This window comes from Gossypium hirsutum, chromosome D06, assembly GCF_007990345.1.
Source record: "Gossypium hirsutum isolate 1008001.06 chromosome D06, Gossypium_hirsutum_v2.1, whole genome shotgun sequence".
NCBI classification, from domain to species: Eukaryota; Viridiplantae; Streptophyta; class Magnoliopsida; order Malvales; family Malvaceae; genus Gossypium; species Gossypium hirsutum.
In genome coordinates this window covers 16,106,921-16,134,376 of record NC_053442.1, presented here as the reverse complement: position 1 = coordinate 16,134,376, position 27,456 = coordinate 16,106,921, and the positions used below count along the sequence as shown (strand labels likewise).

The 27,456-nt window shown below is 34.3% G+C and overlaps 2 protein-coding genes and 1 long non-coding RNA gene across 4 annotated transcripts; 1 reads left to right on the top strand and 2 right to left on the bottom strand.

The window, feature by feature from the left end:
• Positions 1–3,575: 3,575 nt before the first annotated feature.
• LOC121218539 (uncharacterized) lies at positions 3,576–4,925 on the bottom strand. Its single transcript, XR_005914919.1, has 2 exons — positions 4,377–4,925; positions 3,576–4,262 (listed from the first exon to the last, which is right to left on the bottom strand). It is a non-coding gene; the product is annotated as an uncharacterized lncRNA (long non-coding RNA).
• Positions 4,926–7,861: 2,936 nt separating this feature from the next.
• Positions 7,862–13,904, top strand: LOC107901017 (3beta-hydroxysteroid-dehydrogenase/decarboxylase). Of its 2 annotated transcripts, none has more exons than XM_041095859.1 (13): positions 7,862–7,954; positions 8,061–8,315; positions 8,405–8,494; positions 8,566–8,699; positions 8,792–8,962; positions 9,049–9,174; positions 9,342–9,421; positions 9,870–10,068; positions 10,504–10,609; positions 11,433–11,607; positions 11,951–12,107; positions 12,570–12,636; positions 13,476–13,904. In XM_041095859.1, exons 1-13 carry the CDS (start codon positions 7,888–7,890, stop codon positions 13,490–13,492), a joined length of 1,644 nt encoding a protein of 547 aa, XP_040951793.1. In that variant the 5' UTR covers positions 7,862–7,887; the 3' UTR covers positions 13,493–13,904. The 2 variants fall into 2 exon arrangements, with proteins under 2 accessions (XP_040951793.1, XP_040951792.1); XM_041095858.1 differs by lacking the exon at positions 13,476–13,904 and adding an exon at positions 12,845–13,255.
• Positions 13,905–14,697: 793 nt separating this feature from the next.
• On the bottom strand, positions 14,698–25,760 carry LOC107901018 (endoribonuclease Dicer homolog 3-like). The gene is given in 27 exon segments (NM_001326896.1): positions 14,698–15,116; positions 15,225–15,336; positions 15,699–15,864; positions 16,247–16,573; positions 16,753–17,025; positions 17,295–17,759; positions 18,379–18,588; positions 18,677–18,903; positions 19,578–19,672; positions 19,755–20,281; positions 20,400–20,671; positions 21,227–21,504; positions 21,612–21,836; positions 21,968–22,128; positions 22,208–22,400; positions 22,477–22,582; positions 22,712–22,714; positions 22,717–22,757; positions 22,760–22,839; positions 23,178–23,330; positions 23,440–23,571; positions 23,670–23,734; positions 24,014–24,083; positions 24,226–24,360; positions 24,714–24,798; positions 24,899–25,107; positions 25,133–25,760. Coding segments are annotated over 27 exon segments (4,962 nt in total). The 5' UTR covers positions 25,274–25,760; the 3' UTR covers positions 14,698–14,905.
• Positions 25,761–27,456: the final 1,696 nt, after the last annotated feature.

Below are 27,456 nucleotides of genomic sequence, written 5' to 3'. Positions count from 1 at the left end.
AATTATACATACATTAGTATGACATTTTCATTCCAATAGCATCTGATAAATAGTAGAAAATCATATTTTACTATTTTCAAATATGTTTTATTTTCATCACAAAAAATGTATGGTTTTTATTATTATTTGATATTTGATATATGATAGTTTTACTATTACTTGATTTTAATAATATTTACACAATTGTAAATTATTTTTACCTTAGGTAAAAAACAATAAATTATTAAAATAATAGTTTGTTTGGTTTTTTTTGTTAGAAAAAAACAAAGCAGAGTAACAAATAAGTCACCTTCCTATACCCGATTTGGCTTGCATCGTCGTGGAGCACTCACAAAATCTCATTTGGTGGATTATTGAATTCATATTTCCCTGTGTTGGAGTTTAGCCCCGAATTTGCAAGGCCATCAGTAACACAATAAAGTAATGGCTTTTTTTATATTTGTTATTTTATTTAATTATTTAATATTTTACTATAAGTTATTTTTAAAATTCTTAATTTTTATTGCTTTTATAATTATATTTTTATTTTTTCAATTATTTTTTAAAATGAATCGATTTTTATTATAGATTAGAGCAATAATCATTTAAAATGATATAAATTTTAATTTAAAAAATCAATAGTAATTAATATTAAAAAATGTATTGAAGGGCACTTGCTAATTAAATTCAAAACATAATATTCAATTTATCGTTACATAGAGTTGGTAGCCATCAATTAATGAGTGAACTTTAGAAGATATTACCTATCAATTCTAATGGTAAATATAAATTGTTGGGATTTTTAGTCAACTTCAAAAATAAATTTGTGTTTGGCATACCTAAAAGATTAGAGTATAAGAAAATTAAGTATAATTGCAACTTCAATGTATAGAATGCGTTGGCTACATTTAGTAATGGCCAAACAAAAGTGAATTCCATATATTAAAAAGGTAAACTGTACCCAAGGTCACTTTAAAATAATGTTTATCTTATTTTGATTATTTTAACCCTTTTTTTTTACTTTAGTCACTTTAATTAAGATAATTATTTGAACTAGTTATTGTCGTTAAAAATTCTGTTAATCCACTAATGAATTGCTGACATGGTACATTAAAGTTCAGTGCAACACAATTAGATCTTCATGTTATACCTAGTTTTGTTCTATGGAGTAATTGGGTTTGATATAATATGGAACTCCATTTCTATACCTAGTGAGTTGCCATCCTCGTTAGGGACTTCATGCTAGCTTCAAGCTCTACTAGATCTTCATCACTGGTTAATGTTGTGATTCAGAGAGTTGGGAGACCTTCAAGCCTTGATGCTAGCATTCATATCAAGGAAGGCCATGAAGGGTATGTTTCATTCCTAGATCAATTATGTGCAAGGATTTTATACAAAAGATAATAATTTAACAATAGAATTTTATTGATCAATATGTTCAAAAAATTACAAGCATTTATGACGAAATAACTACATTAAGAGCACAATATCCCAACAAAGTTCCCTTCTTTTTTTTCATTGGGTGCTTCTTCATTGATTGCTACTGCCTTACCTTTGCCAATGTTAAAGTTGTGATTCCTATCAAAATTCTTGCTCAAACTAGTTAGATTTTTAGATTCCCTATTGAAATTTTGGGTGAGAAAGGCTAATTGTTATGCGAATCCTCAATGATAGTTTTTCCTTCAGTTGCAACTGAAGATGCTACTTGTAGTGCGATGTTCTTCTCTATTTTGCCTTTTCTCTTCTTGGTCTCTTCGAGAGTCATCTCAAAAGTTTGCAAGGAACCAATGAGTTCATCAATCCTTATTGTATCAATGCCATTGACTCTTCTATAGTAATCATTTTAATCGCAAATTGTTCAGGCAAAGACCTTAATAATTTTTGACCAACTTGGTGTTAAAACACTCTTCACCAAAAGTAAATGCCTAGTGTTTAAATTAACACAATTTTGCATAAAACTTATATAGGGACTCATCATCCAACATTCTAATAGTTTTAAACTTTTTTGTCAGCATTTGAAGTTTGGATTGCTTGACAGTATTTGTGCCTTCATATGTAGTTTCAATGAGCAATAGTGCACTTGAAGATACATTTGAACTCTTGAGGGCCCATACCATTAAAGGTTGCATTGATGGATTTTGATTTTTTATTTTCCATCTTGCGTTCTTCAGTAGTCCAGGTTGTTTCTGGCTTAGGGGTCTTCACTCCGCTCACATCAATTGTGAAGGGCTCCCTACTAGTTAATATAAACCGCCAAGCTCTCTCATCCATACACTTGATAAACACCCTTATCATTGCCTTCTAGTAGGCGTAGTCAGAGCCATATACATAGGGGTCTTGAGACCGATGTTCCTTCCATCTCTTATGTGATTCAACAATAGGTTCTTCACTTAGTTCGTCAAGTGTCTAGCTTTGATACCCATTGAAAGTGCACTTAATTTACCTGCCACTTGTAACTTGTGGAAACAATTGGAAGCATAAAAGTAGAGATGGAAACATAAGTTTTTTACATAGTTCAAAAAACTATCCTACGTCTATGGGTCCTAGAGAGTAATCCTTTATGAAACTACAATACAAGATTGATTTAAGTTCAACTAACTCACTAAGTCGCAACCTTACCACTATACATTAACTAGATCACTCTTCCCACTATGACTTTCCCCATGAAAGACTAGTTATAGACTGAACATGGAGAACAATTTGTTTACAAAGAATTTACCCTGAAATAAGTTCTTAACAATTAACAATTAAGTGCTCTCAATCTCTTATTTTAATAAAATAAGTGAGTCTTCCATATATAAGCATTAATGAACTTCAATCTTCTTTAAGTCATGCTCGAGAAAGTCTTCAATATGGCATCAAATAACAGAGATCTTTTAGGAATAAAATTCTTTTAAAAATAGGATCTTTTTAATTAAGCAAATCATATCACACTAAAAGCCTTCAAGAAGTCCTTGCTTGACTTGATTTTCTTTAAGATTCAATTCAATTCATTGTTGCTAAAAATCTTCAAAATTATGTAAAAAAAAGTCCAATTCTTTTATTAAAAGGATGTCAACAAATATGGTAGATTGCACAACAATCCCATTGTAAGACAAATTATAGCTGGTGTTGCATCTGATATGTTCAAATAGATAAGGAAATTTTTCTAAATTTCAAATGCAATCATTAAAACTTGTGTTTGGCAGGCTTAAAATATTAGAGTATGAGTGGAAGAAAATTAAGTATAATTGCAATTTACCTAAGATTAGACAAATTGAAAGAATATGTAGGCTACATTTAATAAAAATTGAAATGGAAAATCTCGGAAAGAGTTTGCTCCGAATGTAAAGACTTGTTTAGTCTTATATATTAAAAAAAGACTTTTTGAATATGATGTTACATTTTATAGTCATTTCACACTTATTCATTGCATCGGCTACAAACAACTCAAAAACTAAAAATAGAGATAGAAACATAAATTAATATTTGACTAAATTAATCAAAATATAAAAAGACATCAATATTTAAAATAATATTTATTATTTTGTAAAAATAATGAGTTTTTAGTAATCTTACAATTGAATTATAATCTGAAACTCTTAAATAGTATAGAATATTAATATTATTACTAAAAATATTATTTTTTAGGGTAAATTACACCAATAATCACTTAACTTTGGGGTAGCTGACAAAACAGTTACTCAAGTTTTAATTCAGTCACTCAATTTTCGAAAAATAACAAAACAATCACCACTAATAAATTTTTGTTACAAAGCTAACGAAGGTACCACTCTCTATTACAGACTTCCATTTTCCATCCCCCTCTTCCATCTCTCTCCCTCTTCCTTATCATCCCCCTACTCTGATTCTCTGCCCCTTTGCCCCTCCTCCCCACCATACCTCCTCCTATTCTGATTCTTTCCCTCTCCCCCACCGTCCCTTTTCTAACCCTCTTCCCCTACTCTGATTCTTTCCCTCTCCCTCACTGTAAGAAAAGAAACAGACCCAACATCACGTATAGAACATTTGAGTTAAAAAATGTGGGAGACTTGGTAAAACCAACTATGATGGACAAAAGACAGTGACAAATAACAAAAAGCTTAGCCCATGTAGAAATGAACATTGCTAAGCAAAAACACCAGAAACCCAACAGACTAAAACCTTTACGAGGAAGGAAGAAAAGATTCCCTAAAATCCAGAACCTAGCAGCGACTGTATTCTCAGGGAACTCCAGCCATGAAGAAGCCAACACTCATGATTGGGATTCAAAACTTGGTAACAAATCTCTGATGTAAAGAGACCTGCAAAAAAGAGAAAAAGAACAGTCGTATTCCCCAAAAAAGGGGACTAAGTACCAGATAATGGAAGACCCATAGCTAATGGACCCAAAAACTACACAAACTGCTAATACTAACAAAGGCTATTTTGAAGCTTCTTGAAGGGTCAAAACCCGAGTTGTTGATAATCCCATACTGCAACATCGTTTAGAAAAGGATATCACACCTCCATAGCTGCTCCACTAGCAGGTCAACTGCACCACTGTTGATTGCCTTGCATTGCTGTAGATTTAACCCCAAGAGGGTCTAACCCAATTTTCCAAGTGATGGCAGGCTTTTGTCGGAGAACAGATTACAAACCAACATTTTAGGCGATTTTTACTGGTGGGGGAGAGGGAAAGAATCAGAGTAGGGGAGGGATGGTGGGGAGAGGGGGATGGAAAATGGAATTCTGAAACGGAAAATGGTACCTTTGTTACGTTCTGTAACGAAAAACGGTTAGTGGTGACTGTTTTGTTATTTTTCGAAAGTTGAGTGACTGAATTGAAATCTGAGTGACTATTTTATTAGCTATCCCAAAGTTGAGTGACTGTTAGTGTAATTTACCATTTTTTTAATTGTTAGTACCGCCAGACTATAACTAGCTTACTATATGAGTGAAAAAAATTGTATATAAAATTTCATATTAAAAATAAATAAGAGTTTGGTTGAAGTAGTAAAGCGAAGGTTTGAAAACTGTTATAGCTTGTGTTTCAATACCATCATATATTTATTCTAATTTTTATAGAATTTATGTAAATAAAAAAAAACACAACTATTATTTTATGAAGATATAATGATTTATTTGGTCCTTCAATTTTATAAAATAAAATTATTTTAGCCTTTCATTTAAATTTTCACCTCTTTTAGTCATTGAAATTGCATTACTTGTCAAATCACTCAAAATAGATAGAAAGGTTAAAGTTTGTTAACTTTATTGACGTGATATACATGTGTATTGCCATGTGGATGTCACGTAAGTAATTAAATAATTTCTTAAATTTAATTTTTTTAAAAATCATCCCAAAATAGATGGAAAAGTTAAAGTTTGTTAACATTGCTAACGTAGCATCCACCTGACAATCCATATGTATGCTCGTCAGCAATTAATTAATTTATTAATATTAAAAATATTTAAAAATATAAAAATTGAAATTAAAATTAACTAATTGATTATGTGGCATCCACATAACAAAATACCTATATGTCACGCCACTAAAATTAACAAACTTTAATTTTTCCATCCATTTTTTATAAGGTTGTTGCCCTTTTATAAAAGAGAGTTTTTAGCCATTTGGATTAACTACGACAACTTATTATTATTATTATTATTATTAAGGTAAATTATTAAAATAGTCACTTTTATTTGTCTCAAGTTACATTTTAGCTACTTATGTTTGAAATGTTACGTTTTAGTCATTTACGTTATCTTGTTGTACCATTTTAGTCACTGAGCGTTAATTGTCGTTAACAATGTAATGGTAAGCTAACGTGGCACGTTAAATCATCATTTCAAATGAAAATTTTAGGTTAAATTATACAATTGGTCCCTATGTTTTTTTCCATTTTGAGCAATTTAATTTTTTCTTTTATGTTCTTTGAACTTTTCTTTTTCTTTATTTTCCATTCCCTTCTTCTTCTCCCTCTATTTTCCTCCCTTCTCTATTTCTTTTAACATAGTTTTTCTATGTTTTTCATTTGTTAAAACTAGTCCCTATACTGTTATTTTTTTGAACAATTTTATTTTTTTTTCTTTTTATTTCTTCATTTTCCTTTTCTTCTTCCCCTTTATTTTTCTCTCTTATCATATTCTTCAATGTAGAAACATAATATTTGCCCACCAAATAAACCAAGTCCTTGTTTCTTTCACATGATTCCTAAATTGAATTTCACTCAAAACCGAATATCAATCATTCTTAATCAAATCTCGATTTGAATATAACCTAATTTTGAAACTAAAATTGGATCTAACTAATCAATGTAAAAAAAATAATATCATTAATCAAATCTAAACGTAAATTGAATTCTTTATATTCAAAACAAAATTTTTCCATTTCCAAACTTTTACAGAATCATATAGATTATTCATTTCCTTTTCTTTTAGTTTTTGATGGTTAAAATTAAGCAAATGATAAAATTGATCCAAACCTTCTTGGATATTCCCAAGTAAGCTTGATTGGCAGCCAAGCATGAATGAATCGAAGAGAGAAAGGGAGCATGGAACCAGACTAGTTTGCGTAAAGTTGAGGGTAAGTTTCATATGGTGGTCGTTTTAGTCACTAAGAGTGTAGAGCTCGTTTGAAGAATCTGTGAAACAACGTAGTTTCAAGAGTGCGAGAATGTTGTAGGTAAGATAGATAAGGTGGTTGTCTGGGTGGTTAGGAGGTTAAAGGAACGGGCTTGAAAAACTTTGTTGAAGGTGGACTGCCGTAAGTCACGATTGGCGAGGTTTTCGAATGAGGGGAGCTTGTGGACTAGGTCATTGAAAGATCCAAATTGGTTTGTTAAAGCGATGATGGACGATGAGGGTTTGTAATTGTGGGGTGAGAATATGCGAAGTGTTGGGGATTGACCCGTATATGCAACGAAGTAGTAAAAGTAGAAAAGAACAAACACAAATATTTTACATGGAAAACCCTTAAAGAGGGAAAAACCGCAGGAAAAGAAGGCTTCGACTTTTCACTAAATGAGTAAACAAGTGAGTTTACAATATGAAGAAAATAAACCTAAAAGTACTAAACGTACAATACCCAAAACCCCGAATACAAAGCTCAAAATCTGAAAGAATAAATCGGTAAACAAAACCCTAAATCTCATAAGTTACTCGCAAATGGGGTATAAAATACTCTCCATAATTACCATAAAACTCTCACCTAAACTCATATGCGACTACATCTTATTGCCCTCAAAGAAAAAACCCTTTGTTGATTGGCTTATCAAAACAGGGATATAATAACCCTTTTAAATAGGATAAAACTAGAGTCCTAATATGGCTATAGTATTCCTAGAATAATCAGAGTTTAATTAGAGAATAAATAGTAGAGTTTTAACTAGGAGAAGAAAACCCGATTGAATTCGGGAACACGGCACCACGCCGCGATGCCATCTCATAAATATGAGGCACACCCACACGAAGCAAGTGTTATTTTGGTTTCAACTTTCGCCTTTTCTTTCTTCATAAACATAAAACAGTTTTAACAAATGGAAAACATAAAAAAAGTAAGTTAAAAGAGAGAAAGGGAGGGGATGAAAACAAAGGGAGAAGCAAAAGAGAATGGAAAATAAAGAAAAAAAAAGAAAGTTAAAAGAACATAAAAGAAAAAAAATAGATTGCTCAAAACGAAAAAAATATGATGACCAATTGTATAATTTAACCTAAATTTTTTGTTTGAAATTATGATTTAACGTGTCACGTTAGCTTACTGTTAAATTGTTAACGGCAATTTACGGCTCAGTGACTAAAATGTTATAACGTATTAACGTAAGTGACTAAAATATAATATTTTAAATATAAGTGACTAAAATATAATTTTAGATTACAAAAGTGGCTATTTAATAGTTTAACCTTGATATTCTTGTTATATATTAAAAGGAAAACGGGTAAAATAAAATGAGAAAAGAATTAGCCAGGAAGGGCCTGCTGCCTCGTTCGCTGGCTCACAACTCACAAGTCACAGGTTACACTGTTCACTCTTCTCAAGTTCAGATCGAGATCTCTCAGATTGTCCGACTCTCCCATTCCCCTTATTGTTAGCTCCTCGTCTCCTTCTTTTATATTTCCAGCTGCTGCTCCATTTTGCGGCAAAATGTCGGGCGAGGAGAGATGGTGCGTGGTAACGGGCGGCAGAGGATTCGCCGCTCGTCATTTGGTCGAAATGTTAATTAAATACGATATGTTCGCTGTTCGAATCGCCGACTTGCCTTCTAAAATTGACCTCCAATCGCACGAGGAGAATGGACTTCTCGGCCAAGCTTTATGGTCCGGTCGTGCTCAGTACGTCTCCACTGATCTTCGCCATAAAGCTCAAGTGCTCAAAGGTCTCTATTACTTAAAAAAAACCGCATCTATTTTCAGTCGATTTATTAGTAACTCTCATTTTGGAACTGTTTTTTAATTGTCTATGTAGCTTTGGAAGGAGTCGAGGTTGTTTTCCATATGGCGGCTCCTAATTCGTCGATTAATAATTATCAGCTTCAACATTCGGTTAATGTTCAAGGTATCTTTTAGTGTTTCGGAATTTACTTCAATTTCTCTATTTTTTAAATATTTTTTTACTGCAATCTGCAGGTACTAAAAATGTTATTGAGGCTTGCACTGAACTTAAAGTGAAAAGGCTTATCTATACGAGCTCCCCGAGTGTTGTTTTCGATGGGATTCACGCAATCTTTAATGGGAATGAATCCTTGCCTTATCCAGATAAAGTACTAATTTCAATCAATTTGCTTTTCTTTAAGTAGGATTTGGTATATGTTTTTTAATTGTTTGCAATTGATTCACTATTTCATTTTTTCAGCATAATGATTCATACTCAGCTACAAAGGCGTTGGGAGAGGCATTGGTCGTCAAGTCAAATGGAGTTAACGGGCTTCTAACTTGTTGCATACGTCCTAGCAGTATTTTTGGCCCTGGAGATGGGTTGTTGGTTCCATCTTTGGTTGCGGCAGCCAGAGCAGGGAAATCCAAGGTGGTTATGTGACTTTTTGTCATTATTTTTCATAGTGTATGCCTCTTTGTTTTGTCTTCTTATTTGTTTTTGTTTTAATTGATTAGTTCATAATTGGTGATGGCAACAATGTATATGATTTCACTTATGTCGAGAATGTGGCTCATGCTCATATTTGTGCTGAACGAGCTCTAGCATCTGGAGGAGAAGTTTCAGAAAAAGCTGCAGGGAAGGTACTCTTTTAATCGCCTTCTGCTTTTGTAATCTTTATTTGCTATCTAATGGAAATGAAGTTTAGTGTGCAAGACATAGGTTGCTTTACCTATCTGGAGATTGGTTTTAGTATTCTGTTGCTAAAGTCAATTCCTTGCTTGATAATGGTTATATGATAATTTGGCAGGCATATTTTATAACCAATTTGGAGCCTATCAAGTTTTGGGAGTTTGTTTCTCTAATACTTGAAGGTCTTGGCTATCAGAGGTACTCTTCTTTCTCCATTTTGATTTCATAGATTAGCTTCAACCCTTTTTCTTTTAAGCTAATGCTGATACCATGTTCATGTTATCTCTTTGTAAAAGCAAGTCATAAGTAACTTTCTCAAGATCCAGGTTGATTATTCAGGATTAGCACTTTTTCTGAGATTGCTAACTTTTGTTGCATCTTTCTTTCCTGTCACGTCCTTCAAATCATAAAAGTTTCGGATAAGCCGAAAGATTGCATATTAGTATGTTTTACTGTGCTATTTTTGTTAATTTTGTTTTATTTTTATTTTGAGGCTGTGCAGTAAGGCACTTTTTGCAGATTATGTGTATTCTTAATCTGTTTCTGTTTATCATATTAATTTCCAATTCCATTTCTCTCTGGTGGAAACTTAGGAAATAAAGATAGTTTTGAAACTGTCCATATTCTGAACTGCTGTACTTTTTAGGCCAAAAATAAAGATTCCTGCCATTGTTGTAATGCCAATTGCACATATTGTGGAGTGGACATATCGGCTATTAGGCCCATATGGTATGAAGGTTCCACAGTTGACACCTTCAAGAGTTAGAATTCTGACTTGCAGCAGATCTTTTGATTGTTCGAGAGCAAAGGATCAGATTGGCTATACACCAATTGTCTCACTCGAGGTTCTATAATGTTTCGACCTCTCTTGTACTTAATTGCAGCATTTTTTTACCATTAGGTTTAATTACGTTTAGGACTTTGAACTGAGAGACTGATGTGTATCTGACAATATAAAATGAAACTACACTAATTTGCAACTAGGTTTATCATTACTTCTAGACTTCTCAGTTAAGTAATTTCCCCATTGTTGGTTGTTCCATCATGATGGGAGCGGCCCATGTATTTGACCAGCTTCATGCTTCTACTCTAAGTTCAGCATATTGTATCAGATGGAATTGTGGTTTTAAACTGGAAGTATTGGACAACATAGACTTTTGAATGCTTTTTATTCTCTGTAAAGAGAAATCATCTACAGGCTTCTCCTTTGTATTGACAATATTATACAGTAAATTATTACATTGATGGTTTAATTATGATGTAATTTAATAATGTTGCAGGATGGTCTGCGTAAGACAATTGAGTCGTTCTCACACTTGAGAGCTGAATGTCAACCCAAGAAAGGAGGGCCATCTAAAGCTTCAGTTTATCTTGGACGGGGGAGGGGTACTTTTATTTCTTTCTGCTTCTTTTATGATGCCTGACTGTGCTTATGTAATGTACCGTACACATCCTCACAAGTCATAAGTTTGGAAGTTATAGTAAATTCAACTTGATTAGGCTTGTTGAGTAATTCTTATACAATTTATTTGAGAGGCTTTAAATATTGATGGAGCAGAAATATCTTTCTTTTTGTTGGGGGTGGGGGGTAAGAAAAAGAACATTTCCCGTCATGACATACTGTTTCTCTGCAATACCATGTTGCAGCATTGTTCACATTTCTGTTGGTTGTGTTGTTCCAGGTATCCGTGTTGTTTTTCAGTTCTTTTCTTTCTTCTATTTTGGAGGGTCAAAATTAAAATTGTTTAAGGGTTAGGATTTAAGACTTAGGATGTAATCTTAATATACTTTAAGGTGGTTTTGTTGATATAATTAAATTGAGATTCCTGTTATATGGAAACCAGGAAGAGAAGCCTTTCGGCTTATTGCTTTGCCGTTTATTCTCTTTCTTTTACTACTAGTTGAATGTTTTTGTTTGTTTTCTCACTCAAATTTGTTCCACACAAAGGGAAGCTAATCCCATAATCTTGGACTGCCTGTTGAATTTTATGAAATGAAATAGATGGATTTAGTGAGTTGAAGGTTAAAAGGTGGTTGGGCTAGTTGAGAAAGGGCTGTGCAAATCTTGTACTGAAGCTTTAGATATGGTATTGAACTGGTATTACATTGATAATGATGATAATCCATGTAATAAACTTATAATGGAATTGGTATATTAATACAATGCATGTGCATGGTCTACATCACTTAACCATCTGTGCTTTTGCAGTTGCTGACACACTACTTTGGAAGAATAAAAGGCAGACATTGACAGTCCTGTTAGTAATGATTGCAATTTACTACAACTTCATTGCTCGGGGTGCTACCATTCTTACCACAGTTTCAAAGCTTCTCTTGTTGTTACTAATTTTCTTGTTTATCCATGGCAGTTTACCAAATAAAATGTAAGTATACCCTCCCATTTTAAGCTGGCAATATGTCAATCTATTCTTTTCTTACAGTCGCAAGTTCTTAAAAAGGAAATTCTTATATTCCAATTTATTCGAATTGCCAAAATTTTGTAATGTCGTTCTCTCGCAAGAGCATCTGATTAGCCTTTTCTAAAAAAAGGAAAGATTACCATAATCTTGGTCTCAACGAAATAAAAATTGTATGCTCTGGAGTCACCCACATAGCTAGATTTTATGTATTCTGGATCTTATTTATTTATGGCTAGCTAAACAAGAAAATTCCCTAATGCTGAACACAATAACTGCTGTATGTAAATGATATTTTCTAACGGTGCAGATTGAGATATACTGTAGAGAAAATTCCAGCATCAAATTTCCACTTATCAGAAGAGAAATCACGGGACGTTGTTATGTCGATGGCTTCATCCTGGAACGGTCTTGTTAATGTTTTGAAGTCTCTTTGCAAGGGGAAGGACTGGATACTTTTCCTCAAGGTATTATCATTCTCTTAGTTTGCTTCTTATTTATGTGCTTTCAAATATGGTCTCTAGTACCAGAACCTTTCCTCTTTCTAATCTTGAATACTATAAAATTAAACGTCATGAAAAGCTGTGTATGACAATGCAACATCTGGACTTATCATTTCAGTTGCAAGTTCATACTCTCTTAGATAAATGGTGAATGATTGATTACTAAACCAAGACTGGATCCTCAATTCTTTGCCTTGGAGATCCAAAGTACATACATGATAGGTTCAATCTATTAAACATGAGCTCATGTGCCTAAACCACCAACCCTTTCTATCTCTTCCATTTCTCCGCTAGCCAAATGGCCAGTACTTATGCTTCCATTATTAGACATAGTTTATAAATGTGCTTGTTTTCATTGTGAAATGGCAACAAAAATTACGGTGGCTGTAATCATTTGACATAGCTTTTTCTCTGGCAATGAAACAGGTGTTTTTTTCTTTACTGCTGCTTAGCTTCATTGGAGCCTTACCATTTCAGGCTATTTTTTTCATAGGTTCTCTCTCTCTCTCTCTCTCGTGCACACACACACACACTGCGATTTTGTCGCCTGTCCTATATAAAATAACTTGAAATTCCTAATGATTATGCTTAGATATTTTATCACTTGAAGTTCTGGACAAGACATTGTCATCAGCATATTTCCTTCGATAAGCTCTTTGTTTTATAATTTTCTCACTGCAACTGAAAACGTATTATTGCAGGACTTCCACTTGCCTTTATAGCTTTCTATGTATATGACAAAAAAGAGCAAGAAATTGATGCTTTCATTCTAGAAACTTTCTCAATGGGATGCAAATTGAAATCTGGTATTGCCAGGAAATTGGTGGCCTCCAAGAAGAATGATTGATAGTATACTAGAATTGGACTTTGGAGCCCCAATTTTCCTTAAGAAAAAGGGGGGGGGGAGCTCTTTTCGAGGATTTTAAGCATTTGGACCATTGTTACTTGTATTGTAGGCATTTCACTTTGAGACCCCTTCATATCACTTGTATGTATTCCATAGGAATGTTTGATACGTTTTCCTCTTTGGATTGTATACTGAAGTTTGGTTTGGGTTAGTGTACTCTGTGTGTGTTGGTTTGATGAATAAAAAGGCAACTAGACTTTGATTATCTTTGTCTTTTATCAAAAGATGTTTTTGGTTGTGAAATCCAGGAAGGTATTTTTAAGAGGGTAGAGTTGCTTGACAGTAGACTCAATAAATTGAAAGAAATCAGAAAAGCCAATTTTGGAGTGCATTCTATAAGTGGGTTTGCAGTGAGAAAATGATATTCGAAAAACCAATTTTGGAGTGCATACTATTTCCGCTTAATGCTATTAATTAATTTGCAGGGAGTTACCAACACTAACCATGATGTCACAGTCAACATCAATCCTATGGTGAATGAAAGAGGAAAGACGGGAACATGCACATCGTGACACAACAATAACATCCAATTATGGACATGGTATCACAAGACCAACCAGAAAAATACCCAAACTTAAGAAATGTTGAACAATGCTTTTTGAAATCACAAAGCAGGATCAAGTTTGTTCTTGGTTACGCAAAAATCAGGTTACAGACTAGTGTCTTAACCAACCAACACAGAGACGACCTTGAAAGTTAATATTGAATAGGTCCAACAACAGTGGTGGGTCTTCACGCTTGACTTTAGGGATCAGTATTTTATTATTTATATGTAGTTTTCTACTATTAAAAAAAATACAATGTTTCATACGAGGAAACAATATATGAATAACACTCTTTGAATTGAATTTGAAGCAGATGTCTCATATATATATATAGATATATTGGCTTTTGCAATATATTAAAACTATATTAATCAGTTTCTATACCAAGAAAACGAATGGATGTTAATTAAGGTGTGAACTTTTTTTGAGAATCTTCTTACCGTATGTGAACTTTGGTTAAGAAAACGAAAGGTTTATTACTATTTCGCAAATCTTTGAAAATAAAATTGAACATGTCAACTCAAGCATACATGAAACTTCAAGCAACTGGTGACCAATATTACATGATAAAATGCTTTGGTTTAAAAGAAAACGAGGTTAATGAAACTTTTAATGGCTAAAGTTCCCACTTAGACACAATTTTCTCTTTAAGAATCTTCTCAAGGTATATCTCACCTATGGTTCCTTTAAATTATTTTATTAGTATTAAAATTCCTTTCTCAACATGTGGCTCCAGCGACTGAAGTCGCTAAACTATAAGCCTTATGCTCCACAGGGTATCCAAACAAATAAGGTTTTGTTTTCAAGCAATACCTAATTTATATATTTTCAAAAGATATGTATATATTAAATACAAACAATCTTATATAAATATGAATTAAAGAGATAATTTGCAGAAAAGACATTCCCTTTGGAAATCTACAATTGATATACAACAATAAAGGTAGATTTGGATGGGCGATTGGGTGCAGTGCGGTATGTTTAGCTTACTTTTTGTCTCACGCTAAAGTATCTAATCTCACCGCTACTGCTGTTTTTATACTAATCGCAAATAAACGCATCGCCAATCCAAACTCACCCTAACATTGACAAATAGATAAAATTCAGAAATAACTGCAGATTTATTAACATGGCTTGTTGGTAGATTATGGACAATATATACATACATGATATATGGTTGATATTTTGTTACGAGCCCTCACAGTCATCGCTTACAATTTTAAACCAAGAGTCAAAAGTTAATAACTAGACAGTGAGGATATTGCAGATCACCTTTAATGAACACCATTGATGGTCAACTGCTAGTAGACTTATAAGGTTTCCTCGATGATGAGCTTCCCACGCTGTTCAAGCTCATAAAGCATAAACAGTGCTGCTGAGTCTGAAGAACTTTTTTTGTCAGCTTTTGCATCTCCAGTGCATTCAATAATGTCGTATCCTGGGACATTCAAGATGATTTTCGACACAAAGCTGATAAACCCTTTTTTCCTCTCGGGACCTTCACCAATTTCCATGGGAGCACTACAAAGGAAAGTAATAGTGACGCTTCAAAACACTGAAAATGTACTAGCAGATCAAGAAATGAAACTTCAGCAGATGAAATATTTGCAAGAGAAAAAAGAGAGATGCCTTGATTTGTGTTCTGTTGCTTTGATACTAGGCATAGGCCACAGCAGTTTCTTGCAAAGCTCAAAAAGAGTGGTCCTAGGCCCTCCTTTCTTCGTTTTTACTGTTACAATAACTAGAAACCAAAGAGAGGAAAATGTCAAAGACATGTTTGCATAAAGCAGAAAAAAAACATGATCTGGTTTTAATTCCTAACATGATGGAACCAATAAGATATTCACGTTTAAAGCCAATTAATTTACCTCTGATATTATTTCTTTTTTAGACAAAGACATCATGTAACTATCCAAAGACAAGGGAACTAGATGAGTACACTCATTTACTATAAGAACATAACAAATAACAAGTTTAACTGTGGATGATATTTTACATGTTTTCCTATTTCTAGTACCAGGCCTTGGTTCAGTATATGGTACCATTGAGCTCATTCGGTTGGCTCATTAAACTGCAGTCAATATCCTCCAACAATTTACATACCTGGGGTGGCAGGCGTAGCACTGCATGCTTTCTTTGATTCATCAAGCAACTGAATTTCGGCTCTCCTTTGCCTCTTAGGGATTGTTGGTTCTAACGAGTCATCTTCCATGGTTTGACTTGAATCCACACAGTCATGTTTCCTTTTCTTCCTGGAGATTCCTCTGTTCTGTTGACATGGAGTATCAGGACCATTGCTAATGTTAGCGCAAACAATCAGTTCTCAACATGCAGTGATGGATTTATGACTATATGCCTAAATGACTAAATGACTAAAGCCTAAACCGAACATGACTACATATCTAAAAGACCGAAGCCTAAGGTAATCAAACAAATCAACAAATCCACCTAAAGAAACAAAGACTAGACACACATATGATCACCAATTGTAAGCATAAATGTAGAACCTTAATATTATATTATATGAAATGAAAGAAACTTCTGATTGGTCAAAGGAAGGCAGGGAGTGAAGAATAATTGTGAAGTTAAATGGCTGATGTGACCAGACTCACTCCTTTCTCATGTCCTGACAAACTTTTATGAATGCGTACCTCAAGGTCCTTCAACAGACAAGAAGCGGCTTTTCCTTTTGCTACTTTTCTACTTCTATCAAACCCCTCTCCTACCAACAAATCATGATCTAGCTGCAATAGAAGCTCGGCGTGCACCACTTCCCCCTTATTTTTACATTTTTCCTTAATAAAATATCCAAGAGAGTCGCATAATTCATTCAGTTCCCGGAATGGAGGCAGCTCAAGCTTATCTGGGGTTACAATTGGAGACAACAACGGTTCAACAATTCTCCAGACTTTGTCAAGATTCAGGTTTGTATCAATCAGAATTGCCCCAACAATACTTTCAACCAGGTCTCCAAGAGCCTGTAGCAAAGAAAGTGGAGATTATATATCGTCAAGATCCCTGATCCCCATGGCCAATAATCGCCTCAATTCAATAAGCCATATGGTACACATGGAAAGTGCATCGAAAACAGTAACGGAGTACAATAGAACCATATAAAAGACCTCTAATTATGCACCATAAAAAAGATTAATAATACCTTGGGACCTTTTATGCTGGGATCTAATCTGGTGGTGTTATCAGATTCAGTGAAGGACTGCACATATTCACTTATTTGGTTTGATAGTAAAGTTGAACAATGTTGAAGATGCTTATGAAGGTCATGGCGCACGGCAACTTGAGCAAAATTTTCATTATTAACCGAAGCGGAGCGCAGGTCAGTCAACTCACCCGGATCTATATTAGTGTGATGGTTGTAGAGATACTGGGTGATCAGCAAGTCCAACACAGAATCACCAAGAAATTCAAGCCTCTGTAGAAAATTTTCAATACGTAAAAAGGTGAGCTCACATGGGATCTATTGACCTAAGCAACTGTTTACAGTTGTATTTATATTATTCATAATTAGTATTAAAACTATTTTATTCCACTTCATGGAGAAAAAGGAACAAAAGATTAACATCAATATCCTATTCACAATGTATGCGCTTTTCCTTCTTGGACTCCAAATCACTTAAACTTTCTGAGAGAAAGAAGGAAAAATAAAGAACTCGAATATATATAGAGAACCTCCATAACTACCTGGTAACAGTAGGACTCGTGCAAAGATTCATGTGTCAATGCCTCCTGCAAAAAAAACTTGACAGAAAAATTGTAGCCAACTTTTGACTCTATCATGTGGATTTCGTAATTGGGGACATAAGTTCTTAAGGATGCCTGATTAATGACTTCAGCTACCACCAAGGGATCAAGTTCGGCATCAATCCCGAGCCACTTCATCACATGAAGGGCAGCAACAAGTCCACCACTTAAGTAGTATGCTCCTATGAGAGCTTCAACACAATCTGATATGGTTTTTGAACACAACCATCGGTGGCCTCTATCACAGGATTTACCAACCTTAACTTTAGGGTCTTCTGTCTGAAATTTTTTATCTAAAGGAACTTCTAGAGAGTCCACACCACACTTGCAAGGAACAGGGCGAAGCACTCGTTGTCCTGGAGCTACCCAACGACGGGGATCAAAAGCACTGTCCCTAATGTATCCCTGTTATATAAAAAATAAAACCAATGTAACAACCAACAGTTCGTAATACTTGTATATTTGCCAAAACTGGCATAAACAATAAGAAGTTGAGCAGAATGGGCAGCTTCTGTGCCTAAATTATAGACTCCAGTTTTCAATAATGCAAGAATTGGAAAGGATAAAAGAAAAGCCCATGCATTGCCGCTGCTGCTTATTTAAACCAGCTTATTAAACACAACCTGAAAACAATATGTAACTCAATAAAGCAAAAATACCAATGTTGCCCGCTTTTGAGCACAAAGGATCATAATATATTATTATAAATCCTTCAATATGGTACAAACATTAAATAATTTTGCGAAGCAACAAGTGTCATGTTCTCTGTTATGCTAGAACAATAATATTCCACTAGCAAACATATCATTCATAGCCAGAAACCATCTCTTTAAAAATTATACAATTAGAGGAGGCAGATTATACAGGAGATACACATAGAGATATTGGTGCACAATGAACAGCAAGAATGATTATATCCTATTAACAAGCATAAACAGTTGCCTCAAAGAATATATATCCATCAAAAATGGATCTCAGCGACTCAGCCTACGCAAGGATTCTAGCCAATATAAGGAAATAGCACCTGTATTTTGTGGTCAGTTCCCAACTTATGCAGGGTTGAATTACAAACTGCCAACGAACGCCTGGCAGATAATTGTCCCTCATGTTTGTTGGGATATCTAAGAAAGAGGTGGCAGCTAACAGCATACTTCAGAACTGAATCCCCAAGCAATTCCAGCCTTTCCATTGAAAAACTTTCACAGCATCTAAGTGTTGTTAATGCTTCCAGGATCTATTAGTTTAAAAAAGATATCAAATTATTGTTAAAGTAATGAATCGTTTCAGAAACAGACAGTTTAGAGGAGATTTAGAGAAAAAACCATTGAGCTTGGAATATCAATGTTGCTAGAACAAAAGTTTATCTCTTCTCTGAGTTGGTTGGCCAACATTAAGGACTCCAGCCGATGCATCAATGATGGCAGTAAGTACAATGATTTTAGAACACTCACTGGGACATCAAGGACAAGTAAAAGCTCAGGGGGCATGTGGACATGAAACCGAGGCTTTTCATTAACCACGCCAGCTTGTGATGCCTTAGCTGATACACCTGCTCAGAAATTGGAAAAATATTTAGAAGTCACATGGACATAAGGTACATAGTGTTATTTCAGGTTTAAGACTTTATTTAAGTAGCTAGAAATTGAAAATCAAAACCACAATAACTGGTAATCAAGAACTTCTACTTTTGTTGGATTGGAGGTAGAACAATGGGTGAAAGCACCTGAGAGGTCCCTCAATTATAGGGACCTCATCAAATTAGTTCCTTTACTATTAAATGGATCAATTTAGTCCTATTAAAATGAATCAAATAAGCCCAAATTTTAACATATTTAACATTTTCTGTTTAAAAAATGACATGATTTTTTTTTCATTCGCAGTTTTACTCCAAACAAAATAATTCATTTGAAGAACCGTAAAGCTTTAAAGATGTTAACTCTGTTAAATAGTAAATGACAAATGATAATTTTTTAAACAGTAAATGTTAACACCGTTAAAATTTGGGCTTATTTGATTCATTTCAATAGTAGGACTAAATTGATCCATTTAATGGTAAAGGAACTAATTTGATGAGGCCCCTATAATTGAGGGACCTGTAAGATACTTTCACCTAGAAAAATGTCTTGGGAATAACGAACTGGATAAAATGATCACAGAGCTACAAGATGGGGGCATTGCATCTACATAATCCCTAATTGTAATGTAGCTAAAACATTTACAAACCTTCATCATTAAAATTCACAAGCAAGTTGTGCGGGTTATGGCTCTGCTTTAACAGCATCAAAGGCTGTCCTGGATGTTTCAGCACAATATTGTACCTGATCAAAGCCAACGTTGTAGTTTGAACCACTTTGTGATGCAGAAATACATAAAAACTAGCTGGAAATTCCTATCACTTACTTTTTGTAGAAGTATTCATAGAAGGTAGCAAACTCTGATGAGACCGTATCAACAGTTTCAGCGAAAGAACTTTCAGCAGTTTTATCACTCACAGCTTCAATGATGCAGTAGATTCTTCCAGTGTGAATAGCCAATACTACCATATTTCTAAGACTATTAGCATCAACTGAACTGTTAGCAAAGCGGATTATATTGGTTTCTTTGCAGTATGTCACAGGTGAACCAGTACTGTTCAATGATGGATTGCTTCCATCATCATCAGATTGCTCAGTGCCCAACAAAGAATTTTTTTTTAAAAATTCCACAGCTAATGTGCAAGCTGTTATCCCTGGCCAGTGTATTCTCAATTCATCAGTTGAATTATCCTCGAGGGGCAAAAGCAAATACATGTGGGATGGACTCCACAAGGAGCTTGTTTTATCCCGAAGTAGAAATTCTCTTGGTGCTCCAGATGATTTTGATCCAACAAATAACTTCCCAAACAAGCCATTAAAGAAAAATTCCTGAAAGCGCTTCGCTTTCATCATCTATAGTGAAGAAAATAAAAACAAAACAAAGAGAAGAGAAGAGCATGAGATTGCAATTGAAATTAAGGACTTCATGTAGGAAAAAAGAACAATTATACAACATTAGGTTTATTTATACCTGTTCTGCATTCAAACGCACTTGCCCACAGGAAGAAACGCTAGCCTTAACCATCTTACCAATCAAGAAAAGATCCATTTCAGTATTCCCCACATCATCCGCGAGCTTTGATTCAATTAGAAGAACAAATCCAGAATAAACCACAGTAATGATATTGCATTTGAAGTCAAATTTATAGGCAAAGAAAACAGCATCATCAGATTTTTCTCCCCAGCTTCCACATAATGCCTGTATGCAAGTTGTTCCATGAAGCTCCTTCCGTTTTGTAGTTCCTTTGTACCACAAAAAAAGAAAGAAGGAAAAACAGCAATATGAAACCATTTTTTATTTTCTGCAAGACTAAAAAATGCAAACAATGATGCTAGATAGAAAGACAAGCAAAGACATAACTAATATCCCAAACAAAAATTCACATCCCAAAAATGCTGGCCAAATTCTGTGCCAGTAATGCAAGTAACATAGCAGCACTATGTCCATAAAGCAAAACCGAATCTTAGTGCTCGCTACTAGCCATAACTTGAGAAGCACATGCTTGGAAATTAAAATGTAGTCTATTGTTAATATTTTCATTTTTTTTATTGCTACCAAGAGCCTGAATGGTAATGATGCAAGTAGCAAGGCACACTTTTTTGCAGATGATGACCAGGAGCACAAGAAAGAAAGTACTATACATTTAGTAAATAATACAGTTCAAGTTTGAACTCAGGTCAACAATACTTATCAAAAACCACTAAGAGGGATGTTATAAAATTTTCTTACACACACACTAGAGTTGCAAAATCAATCATTAAACAAGAATTTCATACTTAGAAAGTTTATGCATATACCTGCACCTGCACCTGCACCTGCACCTGAATCTTTTCCTTTAGAAATACAAGCATTTTCTGAAGGCTCTTCAATGGATGGAGTGAGATGATCATCCAAGGCACCCATTTGATGAAGCTGCTTACATGCTTCTAAGCATACAAGCTGCTTTGCTAAATGAGAATTCCTAGATGGTGGACCAACTATTGTTTGAACAGCTGCATTAACAGGTAATGTTAATTTACACTTATATAATCCTTCAGAAGACGTGAACTGGAAATTTGGCTTTGGTGTGTAATACCTACATTGAACAGAGGACAAAATGTGCATTAATATGTCATCAACAAACTCCCAAACATAGTGAAAAGTGAAGATTAAACAACAAAAATATAACAAGAAACAGCATACTTATCACCGGGGAGCTTCCCACAATATTTATGGATGAGGCTAACAGCAGAATCTGCAGTAACTGAAGCTCCAGTAGCATCCACAATAAAAACATTTGTTTCTTCAAATGTATGATCTTTAAGAAGGCATGGATCAGAATCGGGATCTCTTTTAATTGCCGAATTTGTCATTGAATACTCACTCCTGATTATATCATAAAGTTGATTTCTTTGTTTCACATTTCCCCTGTCAACACATCAGTTAGACTCTATGCCATTATATCATAAATAGAGGCACCCATGACGAAATATCTTCTGACAGACAAAAGTACTACAGGCAAACAACAAATGCATGCTACACAAGAAACACAGTTCTACCTCTCAAGCATCATAATGAATTCAGAATTGTTCTGCCTAGCTCTTCCTCGAGATTGTACATAACTCCGGACTGTCTTTGGCAGGTCGAAACGTATCACATAACAGCAATTTGGTACATGAATTCCCTCCTCAACCACATCAGTGGTAAACAATAGATTCACCTACACGAAGCTTTTAATCATTGACTGTAAAATATCCAAATTTCAGTGCTTATAAGCTATTACATAGAAGATGAGATACCTTCCCAGATCGAAATGACTCCAAGGTTTCCTTTTGCATTTTTGGTGCCAGGGAATCAACAGATGTATTACTTCCAGTCATATATGAAACCATGAAATGTGATAACCAGCTTACTTTCTTTGCAAATCTTTCAATTACTTTAGCAGTAATAATTCTTTCAACAAAAATCAGGCACAATACTTGTCTAGTTTCTCTGCAACAACAGAAATAAGACTTAAGTCAACACTGTCAGTATATTCCAAACACTAACCACTGAAGTTTCCTATTACCCAAATGATTGGAACAGTTGAAGTAGTTCATGCAGTTTTGGAGAAATATAGCCAAGATCTACTGCCTTCAAATAGTCAAATCCAGAATTCAGAAAATTTTTATCACCTGAAGAGGTGAGAAGCGAACAATATTAGTGATAGACAAATGTATCTTCAGATATGTAAACTTAAACATCTAGAAAACACGGTTTAAACCAGATAAAAGAACTACAATAAAAGGTACATCACATCATACCGAGGGAAGAGACTCCCCAATTCTACATTGGACTTCCTCAAGGAAATTTTATACTGCAACACACTTTCTCTATATGCTTTAGATTCCTCTGTGGTGTCAAGGATGTTCTCTAGACAAATGTTAACAGCCTATGAAAGAAGTAACATAAAGCACATCGCATCAGCAGCAAACAGGAAGGCATAGCAGAAAGAAACAACATAAAGCCCAGCGAAACCTTATTTGTTATTTAAACTATGGTGATTGTATAAAGTACAGGGTTTTTGTCAAACATTACTCAGTTAATTGGTTTTTAATGTAACTATTAGAGTTAAATTAGACAACAAATGCATCCAAGTAAATAATAGAAATCAAAAGCTGTGTATGTTATAAGAGTAGCTTGAATTTTATATGGCATGTAAAAACGAGATGAACACACTTTTCCTCTTAAAGATCATTACTCTAATTGAAATTTACATCACAATCATACCTCATAAGCACATATGAGACCAAGATTATCAAGGCAATGCAGAACCTTAGCATGGTCATTTGATAATCGCTTCCGTAGATTCTTAAGTTTATCATCCATGTCTTTATAAGAAGTTTGCAGTGAGCTTTGCAAATTTGACAATGACCCATCTGTCTGCCCAGAATAAAATAAAATAAAATAAAAGGCCTTCAACAACTCTATATGAAAAGAGTAAATAACACATTCCCACACAAGTGAATCACTCATGAAAGTCCGTGGATACCTTTAACCAAGAGGCTTCTACCTTTGCTTTCAAATCCAAGCTAGAAAATTGTGCTGGATCAAAAAATCTACAACTTTCTTTAGCAGAAGGAACACACGCTTCCATCTCTGTCCTGTCTTCAATAGTGTATATCTGCAGCAGCACATATTCAAGATGTTGTTCATATCGACATATGATTTTTCCAGCAAATCAATCATATAGGTAACCAGAAAAACTAAATACAAAGATACCAAGGAATCCAAAACACATTCAAGTTCTGACATTTGACCATCGCAATTATTGCTGGACAACACACCTACAGAAAGTTGAGTCAAAAGCATAAGAACTACTGTATATATGCAACAAAATATGCTTGTGGGGGAAAAAAAGGTGAAGTATTTCTGCAACACCAAGGAGCTTCAAGATCATTTTCTTTAAAAAACTGATCCTTAATGGTTAAAACAACCACACTTTTAGATCTCTTCTGTAATAGGAACAAAGCTTGAGCAAAATGGGGATATAAACAACTAGATAAACCTTATGAATAGGAAACACTTAAATATCATATGAAAAAACAATAATACAAATACCTTACCTTTGCTAACCACAGGTGATGCTGTCATTCCAAAAATCTTTGGCTTGTTATTAGATTTGTGATAAAATTCCTACACCAAAATATAGAACACAACAACATTTCATTTTTAATCAGAAAAAAGGACCAAATAATTTAAATAGTCATCAAAATTCTTAGTGTCAAAAAACAAAAAGTCATCAAGATTCTTGCAAAAAGATTTCAGGATTACTGACCTTCATTATTTTGGCATATGGATGGTTGCCAGTAGCACGGTGGCACTCGTCTATTATCATTAAGGACACCATCTCCAGACTCAAGAATGCCTTCCTTAAGGCATCCAACAGAATTTGGGGTGTCATAACCAGAACCTACAAGATCAATGATAAAGATATACATATCAGCAACAAGTTGATCTAAAGGGGCTAGAAGCAGAAGAAAAAAAGTATGTCCCATGCTTTGCTACCCATTTACAAAGTATAGTGCCTTCAAAGAATATCAAGGAATAATGCCTACAAGGTGCCCTTCAAAGATAAGTAAACACCAAATGCCAACTTTACTAGAAGTGCATTGAAAAACATTAGTACGAACTACGAAAAATTAAGGCGGAGGATTCTCAAAGTGAGAGTACTAGAACCAAATGGAATCCAACTCAACATTTATAAGACTCAGTGCATTAGCTTAAAAAGTAGCCTTATCAAAGCTAGATAATAAGCAAACTTACATCATGCTCCTTTGTTTCTTTCTCCCAACAATCCAAGGTCCATTCATCAACCCCCTTAGCTCCATAATACTGTTCAACTTCCAAACTAGTATGATCTTTTACATATTCAAATTGCTGCAAATACAAATATATGTATATATACACACAATGTCAATGTTTAACTACAATTACCTCACCAGGAGGAATTCAAACTTTCGCGGATCAAAAAGCAAACCTGATTGACTAGATGAACAGTGGGAGCCAAGAAAATAATCAATTTTTTACTTTCAGTAGACTCGATAGCTTGACCAAAATCTTTTATGAGCATCACAGCTATCATTGTCTTCCCTACACCTGTATCCAACAATGCTATTATGTTTCTTCTCTTTGCCACCTCATATACCTGCAATTGATACCTACAAAACACAAAAATAAAATCAAAAACTCAGAATGACACAAATAACAACCACACTCAAAAACGAAAAAGAGAAAAGGGCAAACCCTCTGGGGTTAAAGTCCTTAGGTTTTGAAGATGAAGAAGGGTCTTCTTCCTTAGCAGTTTCATTGTCGTCTAGAACCATCCAATCAGGTGGGTCTGACTTCGCCTCACTGAAACTTCGTTTTAGAGGCTCACCCTGTTCCTCCTTTGGAGAATGCATGTAGATTGTGAGATTGTAATAAGAGTAAAAAGACTAAACCTTTACCGAATGGGACTGATAAGTATTAAAAAAAAAAGAGTGAAAACACAAAATATGTGAAACCCTAACGTACGATTAGTTTGGTTAAGATAACCGGAGAAAATTGGGGTGTTGAATGGGACTTCAGCAAAGACATGGATTATATAAAATGTACTGTTCTGGGAATTTTCCAATTAACTCATTTTGGCTATTTTTATGGAGAAAAAGGAAGAACCCTGCCCCAACACCGAACGGTTTACAATGAAACCTCGGGTCGCAATTAACTAGCCAACTACCAGAAGCTATAAGAACACTGACTCGCTAAAGGCACTTAATGTATGATACAAGTATAAAATGAAATTTGGTGATGGGGTTTTGTTAGATTTTATTTAAACTCATTGAAACTCGAAAACAGTAGCAGTGCCGAGTCTGCAGAGAGAAACAGGTTGAAACTATCAGATGATTTGGACCCAAGCTGTTTTGGTTAACGCGCGTTAGGGGGAGTGTGCAATGACAGCCCAATGATGATTTGAACCCAAGCTGTTTGGTTATCGCGCGTTATGGGGAATGTGCAATGACAGCCCAATGTTTATTGGACACGCAATGCAAACCTCCCTCTTTTATTGGACATGTAATGCGCGGTAAGAGGGTTTGGCTTATGAGTTGGAAACGATAACAGTTCGACAGTTGACGTAGTTCATACTTGTGTTATGTTGCATATTGTGATTTTGCAACATTTTTTAACATATTCTTTGTTTAATAATTAAGTTATATACTCGAAGTGATAATTTGAGGGAGTTGAGGTTACACTTAAGCAAAGTGTGGTCTCTCTTCTTGGAGTGAGCCCTTCTCCCGCGATTACTTGTGTGGTGAGCTTAAAAATTTGGAAATATTAATGAGAGTGGATTTGATACCGTGGTTGCTTTTAATGTTGCACAAAAATGTTAGTAAAATGACAGTATTATAAAATATTTATATATAAGAACAATAATATATAATTTGGAAAATAGAAAATTAAAATATTATACTGGAAGATGGATACAACAATATGATGGCTTCTATCACAGTGTGTATCTTCCGTGTCAGATTACTTAAATATTCATAGGGGCTAAAAAATGCTCAAACCAATACAAATATTTCCCGTTACCCACATCGTGTGGGTGTGCCCTCAACCCTAACAGGTTTAGATTTGTGCCCCCTACGCATGAGAGATAGTATTAATTTAGTCATTCAATAACCACCAAGTTGGTTCACATATATAAATATATTTCACTCTTGATATCTAACAAATGTGGGACTAAGCTTTCTACTTTCTCAACATAATTCACAAGTGACTAGCTTTCTACTTTCCTCAACATAATTCACAAGTGACTTACTTTGAGTATCAATTTCTCATTCATCACTCAACTATTTTGAGCATATGATATACCATTGTAAAGTTCTCATGGAGTAAAATATAAAACCATAGTTTTATGATTCGAATATCCACATTTACTAATCGATAATATGCCTCAAAGCTTCCAAAATATCCATTTTTTCCAACATTTAATGGTGTCGTGACGATATTCTTTTCATAAATACATCTATAATAACATTAAATCACTATAATATCATGACTGAACTTCCAATTATTTATGAGCTAGCGAAAAAACCATTTAGACATATAAAATGTAGACTAAAATAACATGTAATTAAATTTTAATTTTTCGTCTATTAATTACATCGTTATTAAATCATAGAGTCAAACCACTATAATTACAAAAGCTATATTTATAAACATTTTTCCAATGAGCTTGCGATTTAACAAAACAAATGGCCTATGCTTTCATTCCACTTTTATAAATTGTATAATGTCATTAACTTTTGAATTATGATTTTACCATCTATAAGTGAATTTATATTTCAAATATGTAAGTCATTCATACATAGTTTTTCACTTTATTCAAGATTAAGGTAAGTACACAATAAACATTGCAAGTAAATTAATTCATCTTGAGTCTAGTTGAATATATTGTCTATTTATAGAATCACATCTATGTCGCTATCTTGAGAATCAATCTTACTCTAATAACTAAGACAAGCTATCT

Bases quoted from the DNA above. Each gene is read 5' to 3' on its own strand.
- LOC107901017 (XM_041095858.1), top strand. From the start codon at position 7,888: ATGAGAAAAGAATTAGCCAGGAAGGGCCTGCTGCCTCGTTCGCTGGCT. The intron at 9,175-9,341 runs GTACTCTTTTAA...ATAATTTGGCAG, and splicing joins CAGAAAAAGCTGCAGGGAAG to GCATATTTTATAACCAATTT. The intron at 12,108-12,569 runs GTATTATCATTC...GCAATGAAACAG, and splicing joins ACTGGATACTTTTCCTCAAG to GTGTTTTTTTCTTTACTGCT.